The sequence below is a fragment of the Emydura macquarii genome, unplaced genomic scaffold (genome assembly GCF_026122565.2).
Source record: "Emydura macquarii macquarii isolate MOO-44397 ecotype Brisbane River unplaced genomic scaffold, CSIRO-AGI_Emac_v2 contig_1363, whole genome shotgun sequence".
NCBI lineage: Eukaryota > Metazoa > Chordata > Testudines > Chelidae > Emydura > Emydura macquarii.
In genome coordinates, this window is record NW_027131500.1 from 6,320,329 (window position 1) to 6,336,987 (window position 16,659).

Sequence of the window (16,659 nt, forward strand, 5' to 3'; positions counted from 1 at the left end):
CCTTCCCCATGCACTTCGCTTGGGCTGCAGCCTCCTTGCCCGGTTCGGGACTACAAAGCGGCGGCGAGTAACAAAGGTGCCCGCCGCGGGAGGGAGGGAGGTCGGTCGGTCGGTCCCGGCTGCAGGGGGAGGCAGGCGCAGCGTGTGGCCCTATCTGCCCGGAGCAGGCGCGCGTCCGTCCCGTCTCACGTTTCCGCAGCCCCGGGAAAGGCGTCGCAGGCGAGCGGCTGCGTGTGGGAAGCGCAGCAGCGGCACTGGACGGGACAGGAGGCGGGAGCGGGGGGACTGGAGGCAGCCCTGAGGAGGGGAGGGTGAAGCGGGGGGCCAGCTCACCCCCTTTCCTCCCCGCCCTCCCGCCGCCAGCCAGTCGCTCTCGCTCAGCCTCAGAGGCACAGGCAGAGGGCGCCTTAGCCATGTCCGCCCCTTGCGGCCGCGGCTGCCGCTCAGCTCCACGCGTTGAGGAGGCTCCTGCGCCCCGGACCCGGCTGCCGCTGACAGGCGTCCTGCGAGCCAGGGGGCAGGAGGCTGCGTTGAGCTGTTCCCTCCCCCGCGCCTGCTTCGCCTAGTCCATGGAGCGGCGCTGCCTGTGTGCAGGCAGGGGGCGGCTGCTGCAGAAGACGAAGAAGAAGGAGGAAGCCCCATTGGCTTGAGCAGCTGCGCTCGCCGCTCTCCCGCTGCTGCCTGCCCTGCCTCAGCTCCCTGCTCCCGAGCCAGCCCGGCTCGGATGTCCGGTTTCCTGGTGGCTTTTCACCTGGCAAACTCCGGCTAACTTCGGCGAGCAATTTGCAGAGCGGCCGGGGCAGGCTGGGAGCTCCCCTGCAGGCAGCTGGTGCTGCTGCATCATCTTCTCCATCCCAGGGATTCAGTCTACCGCCTTGGATAGTGGAGTGGGGTGGGGTGGGGTGCGGGGGGGAGGCAACAAACAAAACCAAGGAGCCTCCCGATTCCCCGTACACTCCTCAAGCTCCCCCCGCCCCGCGACGCACCCACCCTGCCATCCTTGCACAATGCACTTGCTGGGATTATTCTCTCTGGTTTGCTATCTGGCTGCTGCTGCTCTGCTGCTGGGACCCAGGGAGCCGGCCACCGCCGCTGCCTATGAATCCGGGCAGGGCTACTACGAGGAGGAGCCCGATTTGGGGGAAGCAAAGGTAGGTGCAATGTCCGTGCCCTGGCCGCAGATGGGACTTCACTGTCTCAGGCATGTGGCGGCCGAATCACTTTGTTTGTTTTGCAAATCCTTTCACGGGGAGGGAAAAATATCTGAGGAAAGTGTTTGAATGGTGTGGATCTTAACGAGGCTCTTTTTGGGCGGGGGGAGAAGGGGCTGTGAAACGTAAAAGTCGGTGGATGGTTGGTTGCACATGATCCAAATATGTTTAAAATAAAAGGAGACACCTGATATGCAGAATTAAACCCAATGGCTCAGCTCGCCTAGTAGGTGAATGTAGCGATCGATCATCCTGATTATTGTTGCTGATGTGTATTGGTTATACAGTGTTCTCAGTGCTGTGCAAACAGAGGAGACGTAACCCCACTCCTTGCCCCCAAATGAGTTGACAATCTAGTTCTGTTACTAGCAAACGATAATCTTCTGTGATGCAATGCGTCTGGTCTGTGTTGGCAGTGAGGTGGATCACTGATATATTTGAGGTTTCTTCCTCAAGGGCAAAGCTGAAGGGTGCCATGTGGGTTTCTGTCCTTGGAGTAGATGCGTGTGGATTCCTGAAAGTTTCCAGTTCGGATCTGAGTAGTTTTTTGGATGCATTATGAGAAGCTGGTGCATTTGGGAACCATATAGCAGAGGAGGCGAATGCATGGGAATAATAACAAAAACTGAGCTTGTTTCTGTTTTCTGGAGATCTGCTTTGGAGTTTTTGAAATCTGTAATGTTTTACTGAAAGGCAACATGGTTTGTAGGGGGTGTAACTTGACCCTTGAATATGAAAGTGCTGCCCAGGCATACAATTAGAATTTCAGAGAAATTCTCAGTTTCCAGGCAGTAGGGTCTTAAATTTGTATGCATTTGTATTTGTATCTTACATTCTAAATTAAGGATTTGAAGTACCTTGGAACTTGCATCATCTCTTCTGTGTCTTGTGCAAGATCCCACCACTTTGTCAATGCATAAAAAGGACATATATGATTGTGTAAGCATGTGACATTGCTATGAAGGCTTCAGTGTCTAAACTCTTTATTAATTATAGACAACTTCTTACCTTTAAATAGTGCAGTGTTAAAGTTGTGACACACACATCCACAGCAATATTGACATTATATCTTTAATTCATGCTAGTGTGGAAAAGTAAACCAAAACGTGTTAAAGTACCTAATATATGCCTTGACTTTGAAATTTGTGGTGGTTTTTTTTTCTGTTTAACACACTTAGCTTTATTGAACATATACCCTAATGCTATTTATACCGGTTTAATAAAAGCTCACATAAAGCTTATGAAACATGTTACAGTATTTACACAGAAAACCAAGTATACTTAACCCATGTTTTTATAATGCATATTAGTTGTTACATTCATATTGTGTTCAAGCTGTAGACTCCACATATTGCATGCATTCTTTGTTTTGCATCTCTAAATATGTACTAAAGTTCTTTATGAAAGAAGTTACTGTGCATACTGTACCACTTTAACAAAGTCTGGACGTTTTTATAATCCCTTGGAATTTATAATTTTCTTATTTAATTTTAAACCATAAAACATAGCAACTATATTATGTATTATGCTTGTCAAAATATTTTTAAACTTCAAATAATTTTTAAAAAATTGTATGAACATAAAATCAATCAACTGGTGTTATCACTAAAGCTATTTCTAACACTTTTTTAATATTTGGGACAGGGAGAATGCAATCCTTCCTAGCTAATACAGTCTAAACCAGGTATTAGCTCAGGGTGAACTTGATGACTGAGTTTATAAACCCATGAAAGTAGTTTATCATAGTTATACTGAAAATGCTGAAACAAGCGTGGTGGTGTGAGTACACTGGTTTCTAAAAGTGCTGGAGCAACTTATATCTGGTAGAATAGTGAAGAAATGGTCCTGAAAGTTGAGCATTGCTGTACATATACATATCCATATTATAGATGATCCATTCAATTTTTTCCGAGTTTTAAAGAGACGTCAAAATCTTAAATAGTCACCACTGTGCTTCATTTTGCAGAAGTACAAAGACTTAGTGGAAAACTTGGATCAATGAGGAAACTGAAGGAAGAAAGAATGAGAGATTGGGAAGAGGATGGGAAAGCAGGTGCCAGGTGGATCATATTAACAGAAAAGTTTTTTGTATGTGACTAGGGATAGATGTTGTGTGTGTGCCTGGACCTTTAGGGCTTAATCTGGCATGCTTTAGGCACCTTAGAAGTCCTTACTCATAGTAAGCCTATTTATATCAGTGGGACTACTCAAGTGAGTAAAATCTGCGGGATTGGGTCCCCATTAACCGTTCATCCCTGTGTGATGAGAGACGGTTGCAATGACAGTTGAAGGAATTTAAAAAAAAAAAAAAGATAAGTAAACTGTACATAATTATTTCAAGAAAATATGATTATGGTGTCATAAGTAAATTTACTTGAATTCTCTCAACACATGGAAGCCTCTGGTCTTCATGTGTCTTTACTGAAATTATGTTAACTTTACATCACATATTCTATACCGTTACGTAGGAAATTGAGATGTGTACATATAACTACACTACCTTTTCAAAAACTTTTACTATGATAGTTTTGTTCCCGTCGTTATAGAAGTATACAGAGGTCTATACTGTCTTCAATGTAGATGACTCAGTGAAAGTTGCAACTTATCCTAGACATTTGCAGTTAACTGAATGTTCGTTATAGATAAATAATAGTTATTTTTCATATATTGCTGTCTCAAGCACATGTGGTGCAGCAAGTGGGCACTGATAAACTAGAGCAGTAGTGTCCAACCTTTTCAGCCTGAGGGCCAAGCTCAAGGGGATAGTACTTTTGGGACAGATTCTCTTAGCAGCACAAAGGCAACAGAATCAACCTGCAAGTCCCCTGCTATGGATTCCTTCCTGAAGGTGTAGAGCTGGTGTAACGAGTCCCTATGCTTCCCTCTCCACAGCCCTGGCATAGGGGCAGGGCCATATTATCCATTAGGCACAATAGGCATAGTGCCTAGGGCCTATGAAACTTTCAAGGCCTACGAAAAGAATGTTTATATATAATTTTTTTTTTTATTTTAAAAACTATTTATTAATAGCTAAAAATCAAATTAGTTATTTTGGTCAGGGGGCCTGCAAAGGCAAGTGTGCCTAGGGCCTACAGAGGTCTTAAAACGGCCCTGCATAGGGGGAGTGACTGTGGTATGTTATGCTTCAAATAATCCTCAGCAGACTCAGGATCCCTTGGAAAACCACTGCTAGCCACTAAGCTGTTCGGACCTGTGCAGGGGCAGAAAATCAGAGAATTTTATCTGGTGGTTGGTTCTCAGCTTCTCCTCTTTCCCTCTCCTGGGGGGCTGTATGAGGAAGACATCCCATTCTTTGTTAGGTGCTTCCCTAGATTAAGGAAGAACCAGTTTTGCTCCTGTCCTGCTCTCCCTGGGGCTTCCACAGTCCTTTAGGGAAGCAGACAGTGGAGCAGCCAGAACTGGTCTCTCTTCACTCCCCTGTGATCCAGCAGGCCAACAGGAGGGGAGCTGCTGAGCAGCTGTAGCAAGAAAAGAACAGCAGTTGCTCAGAGCACTTCAGATCATATCAGAGTTGATTCTGAAACTGCAAAGAAAGTGGTGGGAGGCTGCTGGGAAGATAAACTGATAAGAGGTTCTATCATAACGATGGGGGTGATTCAAGTGCTTTAGACTAAAAATCACAGGCTTTGACTCAGGAAACATATTTTCAATTCATAATCAAATAAAAATTTTCTTTCTAACACAGTTGCACTCATGGGCCACAGTTTAGAGTCTTGCGGACCCAAAGTGGCCCCTGGCCTGCAGGTTGCACACTATGGAGCTAAAGAGAGTTTTTAAAAAAGAGAAAGGAAAAGTCTCTGGATGAAAAATATGATCTAAAAGTGTAATGAAAGAGGAATTGATAGAAATGACCTCTAAGAAGATAATATTTAGGGCTTGTCTTCACTTACCTCGGAGATTCGGCGGCAGTCGACTGGAGTTACGCAAGTTATGCAAAAAACTTGCGTAACTCCTGTCGACTTCTGTTCTGTGCACCATCTTCACTGTACTGCGCTGACAGGAACCCCATTCCCATGGATGCAGTGCTATGCCATGTGAGAAGGTGGTCTCAATACGTTGATTTCTGGATCAACTGAGCGGATCTTCACTGATGGCTCAGTCAATCCAGAGAAGTTGATCTGACGACGGCGAATTTGCTGCCGTCAGTGAAGACATAGCCTTAGTTTGTTGCAAATCCCATCAGACCAGATTCTCTTTACATTGGTGCAACCCAAATTAAGCCATTGGAGTTGTAATGGTGTAACTGAAAGGAAAATTTGACCCATATATATTAATGTATTACTTTCATCAAAGCAAACTTTGAAAACTTTGCACTTGATTTTACTAGAATGCTTTTTGTAATGTTTTCAGACTTCTGTGTATATTACACCTGCTTTTTGGTTTTTTGTGGTTTTTAGTTTTATCCAACAAAATTATTCCCATATGTTCTCTAAAACCTACAGTAAATGCCATTCAGTAAAACAAAACCTATTGATACATACAGACTTGTAGTCCATCAACCATGCACTCACGGATTCCACCAGATGTTGCTAGAGATTTTCTTTTTCAAAGAAATATAAGCATTCCTTTTCCCATAGGAGTGAAGTAAGCAAATGTGAGATTTAGAAATTCACCTCTTCTTACTGGAAGGGGAAACAGTTGACTAGCATCAAATGACTTGAAACTCTGGTTTCCTAAGGGAAGGAAGACAAGAGCACCTGTCAGGAAGGTCTTGTGTGATTTTAATTTTGTTATGGAATTACACTTGTTCTGTACATAACAGATGAATCCATAATATACAGTTAATCTATACCATGCACACGAGAAGAAGAAGGATAAAGAACCAATTTCTTCTTTAAAATTACACCCATTCAAATCCATTTCTATCTGCAAAATAAACTGGAAATATTACAATTTCAAAGCAAGGACATGATGATTATGTGTTCTGTGAGCAAAATACCAAATGTTATAGTATGGTTTTATGTAACATTAGATTCTGTGAAGGTAGTGAAATCAGTATGTAGGTGTTTTCTTTGTATAAGAAAAGGGTTTAAAGGCTTTTTAAAACTCTGCCCATTCTTGCAATGTCATAATACAGTATATTTCTGGCAATCAGCCAATGATGAGAAAAACCCAAATATAGTAATGCTGGTCTTGAGATACTTCCTGCAAATATAATGTAGATTGATGTAATTTGAATTTAGCATGTAGGAAATTAAAACAAATATCTACTATATGCACCTTAACCATCCACACTTTTAAAACGTATTAAACGTAATTAAGAAGCCCTCCCTTTTATCTGTGTATATTTAGCTCCCTTTGATTGTAACCAATTCTAGAAACTCTTAGGTCATGTCTCCCTTCGCACAGCCTCTTTTATGCATGAATGAAAGTTCTGACAAAGGGCTATGCAGCCACAACAACCACTATATTGGCTGACAGTTCCAAAAGGAAGATGTGACCATTCCCTTTTCTTGCAGGAAGTCGGATTTGGGAGAGACATTTTCTCTTACCAGTCCCAAGTCTCCTATCTCCACCCACAGGGAAACACTGTCTTGTCCTATCTCTGGTTACACGTTTTTCCACTATGGCAGCTCCATATGATGTAATCCTGTCACTGCTATAGTTCTCTATGGAGCCTTTAGAGGAAAGAATGCAGGAAAGGATATGTGGAGATCTAAGCTGTCCTCCCCCTCACCTGCCTCTCCCCTTACCTACTCCCTTGACACACATATGAGCTTCCCACTGCCATCCTCAGCTCCACAGGATGTAACCATGGAGGTGCTGCATATGTATTCTGCACTCCCTCCACTCTGGCCTAACCATCCTCATTAGTGAATTGATCAGGCTGAGAAGGAGGTTATCTATATGGCACTAAGGGGCCTGTACATCCTTACTCCTGTGTATAACAAGGTCAGCATTTGGTCATATACTGATACAATTGCCTCAGCTCTGGGATGAATTTTGCCCTGGAGTTATTTACATACAGTTTCCAAAGTTTAATGCAAAACTATAAATCAAGAATTTAGAGAGAGCTTTATTTCACAACTGTTAGGCAAGAATTCTTAGCTTCATGCTTAGAGTGGAAATAAATATACTTAGAGTGGAAATAAATAAATTCAGTTAGTCACTTGTTGCCAATTCTAAAGTTCATACTGAAAGGTGGCAATATGATCTCTTTACCCAGACAGGATTAGATTGATAAAGTACAGAACATTCTTTTTTTTTTTTTTTGCATAAGTCACTTTTTGCAATGGAAAACTTGAGTTCCCTTTCTCTTGTCCTAGTTTTAGTCCCAGTTGAGACAGATCTTTCTTAATAGCTGAGCATATCCTAAAGAGCTGCCAATTTACATCTAATGCAAAGTGACTTAACTACTTCTAGTTATGGTCAGGAGAAAAAATAGTGTGTACAATGTGGATTTCAACTGCTGTACCCACTCCAGCTTTCTCTGGGATTCTATTCTATGGGGAAAAAATACTACCTTGATAGCAAAATATGCTGTGTTACTTACTTATTTTTGTGAACTGTGCTTTACTGTTTACTTGACACTGCAAGAGATCAAGACACATTTCTTGCTAAAGAAAGCAGTGGAGAATCAAACCCAAACCAGTGCTACTTCAGACAGGTGGAGGTAACTTTATTTTCTTAACTCTTTGGAACTTTATTTTCCTTGTGACTGATTTTATTTTTTGTCTGCCGCATCTTGTCTTTGTTTATACTATTTTTTTAATTGATCTTAACTTGTGCTTTGTGTCAGGTATGCATTAGGGATGCTTGTATTATGGTAGGTGTTGAAGGCCTAATTCAACGCTCCTATTCAAGCAAAACTTAGTCCAACATTTTGTTTGAGTAAAGATTACAGTGTGTGGCTCTGTCCAAGTCTTGGTATGAGCAAGTACGTTCCTGTATATCTTCTGAGAGCATAATTGAATGTATATTGAGTAGCTCATTTCACAGGTGAGTCAATGGTAAGCACTTGTATTTGTGAGGGCAGGATGAAGCTTTCTGAGGAGTATTTTAACTAAATGCCATATTTAGGGGCATTCACTGAAACAACCCTTCCAGAACACGGTTTTAAAATGTGTTTGTAATCACTTGCATATCCTAAATGTGTGATCCCTGCAGGATCATGTTTTATAAAATAATTGATATCAATACACAGCAGGAGGTCATCAAGACTTGTATCTAATGTACAGGTGCAGTGCCAAAGGGCTGCTTCTTTGTTGGATATAACGTCATGGCTCATTAAGGCAATATATTTGGAACATAGAAATTGCCATATTGGATTAGACCAGTGCTCCACCTAGTCCAATAGCCTGGCACTGAAGGTAGCCAGAAACATGAATTTAGGACAAGTCTTTGCTTTACAATTCATTAGTTGTCTATTTTTGCATTGCTTTACTCATTTTCTTTTCTAGATATGTTTTTCAGATTGCTTGCATTGTGTAAATAACATTATTTTTCTGTGTTTATCTCTTTCTACTGGTTTCTCTGGTGATTTAACATTAAATTTTTTTTCTATCATTTATATTGTAACTTGAAAATAGATACAGACATATTGCCTCCAGTTTTTAGCAGAGTAACCAAAACGACCAAGGAACTGGCATGACTGTCTTATGATGAAAGGTTAAAAGAAAAGTTATAGTTTGCCTAAGTGTGATATAAATGTCCACAAATATTTCAAGGGCGTAACCAACAGTGGAGAAGAGAAATGTTTTAGTAAGGTATTATTTAACATATAATTACAAGTAATGAAATAAAGTTAAGAAAAGACAAAATATTATGAAAACTTCCTGACAATGAAAGCTAGTAGATTTGATTATGGAATAGTTTTGCTAGAGAAATAGTGCAAACCCCATTCCTGGAGACACTTTAAAGCTAGGCTGGACATGCTGTGACACTAGAAAATATGTTATATGAAACAATCTTGAACTTTTTTTATTTTTAATTTCTAGGGTTCTATGAGTGAGGTTAACAATAGAGGAAAATGAGGCAATACATATTAACTACTATAATTATTTAATATTTATATTGCAATAGTGTCCTGCAGTCAGGATCCAGGATCCATAGTTCTAGGCACTGTGTAAACGTGTGTGGTCCCTGACCCAATGAGTTTGAAATCTAGCTGTATAATCAATTACTCAAAACCATCAATGACTGTCATGGTTGACGACGATATAGAAAGAGCCCAAATGCAGGAACTCTCATGGCATGATGTAAGATACATTGTTTAACATTTGACTGACTGCTTTTGTTTTATTCTTACTTCTGCATTGAGTGATTTGTCCACTCAGATTTGACTCTTGATGCGTGTGCATCTCATGCATTTGAGATCAGATTCTTCTGAATAGCTGTGCCTGCTGGAGCTGTGACTGCTCCCGAGTGCCTTCTCAGTTCCTATTGCTGAGGACATAAAGGGTGGGTTAGCCGCTTCCTGCACTCAGTTCTTCTTACCACCCATGGCTGAGAGATGGAACTCTGTAATATCTGCATCCCTTGCTCTTAGTGAGTTAGCTAACACAGTTTTTCTATTCAGGAATAGTTTGTTGTTGTACTTTAGATAAGTTTTATTTGTCTGTTGGCTTTAAAAAATGTGTAGTTTTTTAGATAGAGCAATAATAGGTTTACTCCTCATCCCACCCCAGTGCGAGAGCCTTGTGCCACTGTAAAAGGATCTTTTCCCCTGCTTCCCTGTACAAAAGTTCTAAAATGACTGACTCTCCATTGCTGGGTTTCAAGATCTGCTTCTCATGTGACACTGCAATGCCTGTGAACGATGGGAACTCCAGGGAGAGGCACTTGCTCTGGAATGCTATTCATTTTGCACATCTGACCTGATCTACACTGCTGTTGAAGGGAGATACACATGCTACAATACATAGCTTGCGTATCTCCCGTCAACTTACTTATGTTGCCATACCGCAGCATCTTCACTGCATCAATGGGAGACATCCTCCAGTCAATGCAGCCTTACTTCTTGCTGGGGATGGATTAATTGCCTCAACCAGAGAGCACTTCCAGGATTGTTTGAGCAGGTCTTCACAGCCTGCTCAATCGATCCCCATGGAGCCAGCAGTGTAGACATACCCTCTATCTTCAAGAAGACTCTCAGAAGGAAACAGAGCAAAGCGGCAACTCCTCCATATATAGAGATGTATGCCAGCCTCACTGGATCATGGCAGACGTTGAGGGAAGCTCCAGTTGTCAGGTCAGCCCCATGCATCTTGTACCCTGATGAGTTGAGATAATGCTCCGAGACCATTTTGCAAAGTCTCACTTGTCAGCCACGTTGGTGATATAGAAAGGTTCCATAAGGAGCACTGCCCCCATGACCAAGGCAGGTACTGACCCCTATTCTTAATAGGAAATAGAAAGCTTGGGTTTTGGTGCTCCACTTTTAGGCATTTGGAGGAATGATCTTTATGGGAGACTAATACAGACAGCATCTTCCTGTACCAAGCACTGTACTGCCTCCCAATTCTTTCAACAGCAAAGAATTGACCTTGGCATGGAGTATCTTGGCACCATCCAACTTGGCACTGTGAATCATGCCACCAAGTGCTTTCGTGCTGAAATCCCTTCTACGGCACTGATGACATCCTTGGCACTGACAGAGACTGTGGTTCTGGTGTGGATGAAGATTAAGAAGACTAAGTTTAGACTAAGAAGATGGAGGATGAGTCTCCAACCTCCTTTCTTCTTTGGCATTAAGTGGTAGAAGAAATAAAATCCCCTGCGTCTGAACTCTGGGGTCAGTTGAGTTCATCTTTCTTAAACATGGGAGACCAGATGAGGTCTCACCAGGGTCTTTTGAAATCAAGGACCCTTGTTGCAGATCTGTTTCTGTTTATCCTTCCATTTAGTTTAAACTGAATTAGCTCATGATCACTCAAACCAAGGTTGTCCTCTACAACCTGTTTAGATTGGAGGACAATCTATATCTGGGAAGTTGGTCTCCCATAATCACACAATTCCTAGTAGTATTTATTTCATTAAAAACATTAAAGAGGTCTCTATGTCAGGGGAAACTAGTAGCTTTATTTCTCAAAGTGATTGTGGCCTAAACAGACTCTGTCTTATCCATTCCATTATTTCTAATTTCTTTACAGTCAGCTTCATCATTGATATACAATGCTATTCCACAACCTTTGCCTTTATTTCTGTCTTTCCTGAACAGCACATACCCTTCATTATCTGCACTCCATTCATGACCACTATTCCACCATGTTTCTGTTATCCCTCTAATATCTGGTTACATTTCCTGCACCAGTAGTTCTAGTTCCTCCATTTTGTTACCCAGGCTCCTTGCCTTGATATACTAACATCTTAATTGTTGTTGCTTGGCTTTGCCCACATTCCTCACCCGATAGGCATACTGGCAGTAGAATGACTATACTCTATCTGAGTGGTATCAGCACTATCCTTCCTCTTAATGTCCATTCTCCTATCCATTGCTGTCCGTTTCTCCATTGCTGTATCCTTTCTTACTTGCTCCCTCTCAATGTTAAAATCAGATATGAAGATTACATGAACATTTCCCAATGGTCTCCCCTGAGTTCTTAGTTTAAAGCTCTTTTAATGAGTTGTGTCAGCCTCCATCCCAGAGGTCTATTTCCCGCCTTACTCTGGGGGAGGGCTGAAAGAACGAATCTCATCCCAAAGACAGTTCTCAGTGGGTCTCAGACTTTATCAGAACTTGCTAAGATCTACCTAGATCTATCTGGGTTTATTCCCTCTAGGTCTTAAGCAGCCTCTATAGTGTGCTTAGATAATATCCCTTCATGAGATCTAAATAGAGCAGCAACATGGAGATCAATCCACACATTTACCACTCCCAGTACAAGCTTCCAGAGCAAATGCTAGTTTTGTTAGGGCTATAGTTTGTTTCCTACAATCACCGTTCATGTAAAATTCAGTTTACCCAGCTCCAAGCAACTGGTCAGTCAGCAAGAATGGAATCTGTATGCACAATCACTTGAAGAATGAAGGGTTGGTTACCGTGTTTCTACAAGATGTGTTGTCCAAATACATTCTGTGACCTGCCCTCCTTTTGTGCTAATTGGTGTCCTGCTCATATGGGATTCTAATTGGTGAAGGAATTTGAGTGTAGGTTGCAGCTACCTCAACCTTTATACTGTTGGCTATGGGGAATGAGAGGGCACTCACTGCAGGCATGGCCCCAACAGAGTCTGAGGGTATGTCTACACTTCTGGGGCTGCACTGATAGATGCAGCGGATCGACTGAGTGGGCTGTAGAGACCCGCTTAATTGATCCTGGAAGTGCTCTCTAGTCGACGCAATAAATCCCCGAAAAGAGTAAGGCTGCGTTGACCAGAGGGCATCTCTCATCAACGCAGCACAATGAAGATGCCGCGGTACGGCAGCGTAAGTAAGTAGATGGGAGATACACAAGCTACAATATGACTGCTGGCCTCGAGTCGATTAGGCCTGCTATTCAAAAGAATTTGATCTATGCCTGCGGTGCATGTTCACCAAGAGTTGAATCTGTGTGGACCACACAACTCGAAGAACTATAGTTACTGTAAAGTAACTGTTCTCTTTTGTAATTGCAAATAACATATCTAATTTGTTTTAATCTTTTTAATTGTAATGCCTTAATTTCACAGTGGCATTGCTATGTAAATTAGGGGTCTCAGCAAATAAATATTTTGTTAAAATAAGAAGGAAGTCAAAGTGAATAAGTAATTTTTTTAACCAATTCTTGATCATTTAATCCAATATTTTTATAGTGATATAAGAATTTTGGGGGATTGAAGGAGTTAAAGAGAATGAAATTTATGTCTTGATCCCACAGTGAAATCTGTTAGTGTGGACCCTTGCATCCATGTGAGATCCCAATGACTACCTGGACTCATGGGCATTAGGATTTATGCTCCCAAATCACATTGTAGGGTTGGGAAGTCACAGGACAGATTTAGTTAGACTGCAGCATTGCCTTCCATCTCCAGTGTGTTAGGCACAAATCAAAATATTTGAGGTTCCCATCCTAGTTGCTGGGACTCAGATGTGTAAATCAAAGGACCACCAGACTATTTAAGATTATAGATATTACACAAAGGCTCCATATGAGCTTTGCAGAGATGTTTCAGAGTAGGACTGAGATACATTGTCGCACCTGTATATATCAATCACAGTTCCTGCCCACACTGATTGGTTCAAGCTGTGGCAGTTAGGGCCTTAAATAGCATTTTTGACCGCTATCCCATGGAAGATATATCGGGCTCCTGGGATACATAGTAATGGAGGCTTCTCTATGTTATGAGGAAATATTCCATCACCAGCATCCATTTTAAAATATTTCAGTTAATTCTCATGGACCACCTGCTTCTTAGAGGTGAATTCCTGACATGGGTTGTGTTCTTTCCCACCTCGCTATTTAAAAAGGAAGAACATCAAAGGTGCCACTTTTCAAAGATACCAGAATTATGCTGTTTGGGGTATTTTCTTTTTTTGTTTTTTGTTTTGTTTTTTAAATTAAGAAGGAATGTAAGCTAGGATACATGGTCATTCTTTCTCTCTGAAAAGTTCCACTTGATCCTCTTTATTCCAACCTTGATTGGAGATTGGCAGAAGGACTTTGAATTAACATATTTTTAAAATGTAGATTTATTAATGTTAAAATAAAATTATAAACATTATAATGGTAATCAATGGTAACAAAGGTACACGTGATCATGTCATGATCACATTTATAATGTGCAAACAGAATAAATCACATACAAGTGATATGTATACTTGGTGCGTTAAAAGGGCCAACTTCTCAAAGCTGAAAACAATTATGAGTCAACAGCTGGGAGGAAAAAATTAATCAGAAAAATTTCAATGATAATTGGGACGTGTTTAAGAACATTTCAATGCCTCAAAAGCAACAAATGCGCAATCAAGAAAGATTGTTGGTTGAAAAAGATTGTCTTGGTTGAAAAAGCAACCTGGTTTAGAGGAGAAGTGAAGGCAGCTATAAAAAAATTAAATTTAAATAAATAATTAAAAATAAGAAAGGGGAAGTTGATAGTAATGAATATAAATCAGAAGATAGGAATTGTAAAAAACTGATAAGGGAAGCAAAAGGACACAAAAATAAATCTATGACCAGCAGAATTAAGGACTTTTTGAAGTATATTAGTGTATTGGTCCATTACTAGATAGAAATGGTAGAATTATCAAAAGCCATGCAGAAAAGACTGAAGTATGCGATAAATATATCTGTTCTGTATTTGAGGGGAAAAAACAGAAGATGTAGTCATATCATATAAATTCTTTCCATTGCACTAGTAACTTAAAGGGATGTTAAACAACAGCTACTAAAGTTAGCCACTTTTAAATCAGCAGTTCCGTATAACTTGCATCCAAGCATTTTAAAAGAGAGAGCTCAGGAGCTTGCTGGCTTGCTGATGTTGATTCTCAATAAGTCTTGAAACCCTGGAAAAGTTCCAGAAGGGTAAAAAAAACCAAGCTAATGTTGTACCAATATTTTAAAAGGGTAAAAGCACAATGACCCAGGTTATCATCGGTTTGCCAATCCTGAGCAAGATAATGGAATGGTTAATATGGGATTCGATTCCTAAATAAGTAAAGGGGGGTAATATAATTAATCCCAGTCAGCGTGGATTTATGGAAAATAGTTCCAGTCAAATGAACTTGATATGTATTTTTGATGAGATTACAAGTTTTGCTGATAAAGATAATAGTGTTGACTTAGTATACTTAGACTTCTGTAAGACAATTCACTTGATAGTGCCTGACATTTTGATTAAAAAACTAGAATGATATAAAATTAACATGGAACACATTAAATGAGTCAAAAGCTGGCTAACTGATAGTTCTCAAAATGTAATTGTAAATAGGGACTCATAATTGAATGGGTGTGTTTCTAGTGGGGTCTGTCAGTGACTGGTTCTAGGCCCTATGTTATTGAACATTTTTATAAATGACTGGAAGAAAACATAACATTATCATGGATAAAATGTTCAGATGATACAAAAATTGGGAGAGTGGTAAATAATGAAGACAGGTCATGGATACAGAGTAATCTGGATTGCTTAATAGGCTAGGGTCAAGCAAACAATATGCATTTGAATATAGCTAACTGAATGTATGTAGGAGCAACGAATATAGGCTATGCTTACATAGTCTGGAAACAATATGGGGGTTGTGGTGGATAATCCACTCACAGCGCAATGCTGCAGCCGAAATAGCTAATGTAATCCTTGGATGTATAAACGGGGATCTCAAGTAGGAGTAAAAGAGGGTATTTTACTGCTCTATTTGGCATTGGTACCGCTATGTCCGGTTCTGGTGTCCAAAGTTCAGGAAGGATGTTGATAAATTGGAGAGGGTTCAGATGAGTCACGAAAATTAAAAGATTAGGAAATATGCCTTATAGTGATAGTCTCACGGAACTCAATTTATTTAACGTTTATTTAACAATTTATTTAAAAGAGAAGATTAAAGGGTGACTTGATTACAGTCTGTAAGGACTTACGTGGGGACAAATTTTTAATAATGGGATCTTCAGACTAGCAGAGGAAAAACATAACATGATCCAATTAAGCTAGATAAATTGAGACTGGAAATAAAGTGTAAATTTTTAAAAGTTAGACTAATTAACCACTGGAACAAACTTACCAAGGGTCATGGTGGCTTCTCCATCACTGACAACTTTTAAATCAACATTGGATACTTTTCTAAAAGGAATTATTTTGGGGAAGTTCTATGGCCTATGTTATACAGGGTGTCAGACCTAGATGATCACAATAGTCCCTTCTGGCCTTAGAATCTATTAATTGGTAAATAACTTTCAATTGATTTTTTATATAAAAGAGAGAGAGTGTGTTTTGGTTAGCCCTATCATAGTGCAAGAAAATTGAAAACTTCTGCAGAACTCCAAATATTTCTCTGCAAAATTTAGAATAAAAGTTGCTGTAGGATTGTTGTTAGATGTTCTGCACATGCTTTGGCCTTGTCCATGACTTATCACACAGCTTTTCTTTCCATTTCATTATTATATGTTTTAGATATTGTAATAATGAGAAAATTATTAATATATATTGTACTATATTTGCATATAAAGGTAATGAAGAGCAAACCCCATCATTAAAGCTTACATTTCTTTACAGTCTTAAACATTTTTTTCTGTAATGTGTAAAATGTAACAGAACATAGCTTTCTATGGGAGGGATAAGCAGTTTCTAAATCCCAGCCACTGCTGAGTGGCAGATGGATGTAGGCCTTTTTCCTTCCTAGCATTTTTTTTTTTTTGGATACTGTCTGTCAAAAAAGGGATGGGAAGAGGTGGATTGAGAGATGCGACCCTGGCTTTGCTTTCCCTACGCACCATCCAGCGACAGCAGCTTGTATATTTCTGATCAGCTGCAGTGGAAATGATCTGGGTCTTTATTACAACTAAGAAGAATCTTGTCAGTTT

At 40.4% G+C, this 16,659-nt stretch overlaps 1 protein-coding gene across 1 annotated transcript in view; it reads left to right on the top strand.

Annotated features, from left to right (window-relative positions):
* The first annotated feature begins 929 nt into the window (after positions 1–929).
* Positions 930–16,659, top strand: part of VEGFC (vascular endothelial growth factor C) — a 123,505-nt gene continuing 107,775 nt past the window's right edge. The window contains exon 1 of the mRNA XM_067551971.1: positions 930–1,151. Coding sequence (XP_067408072.1) covers positions 1,008–1,151 — 144 coding nt within the window. The 5' untranslated portion in view covers positions 930–1,007. The remainder of the gene's footprint in view (positions 1,152–16,659) is intronic.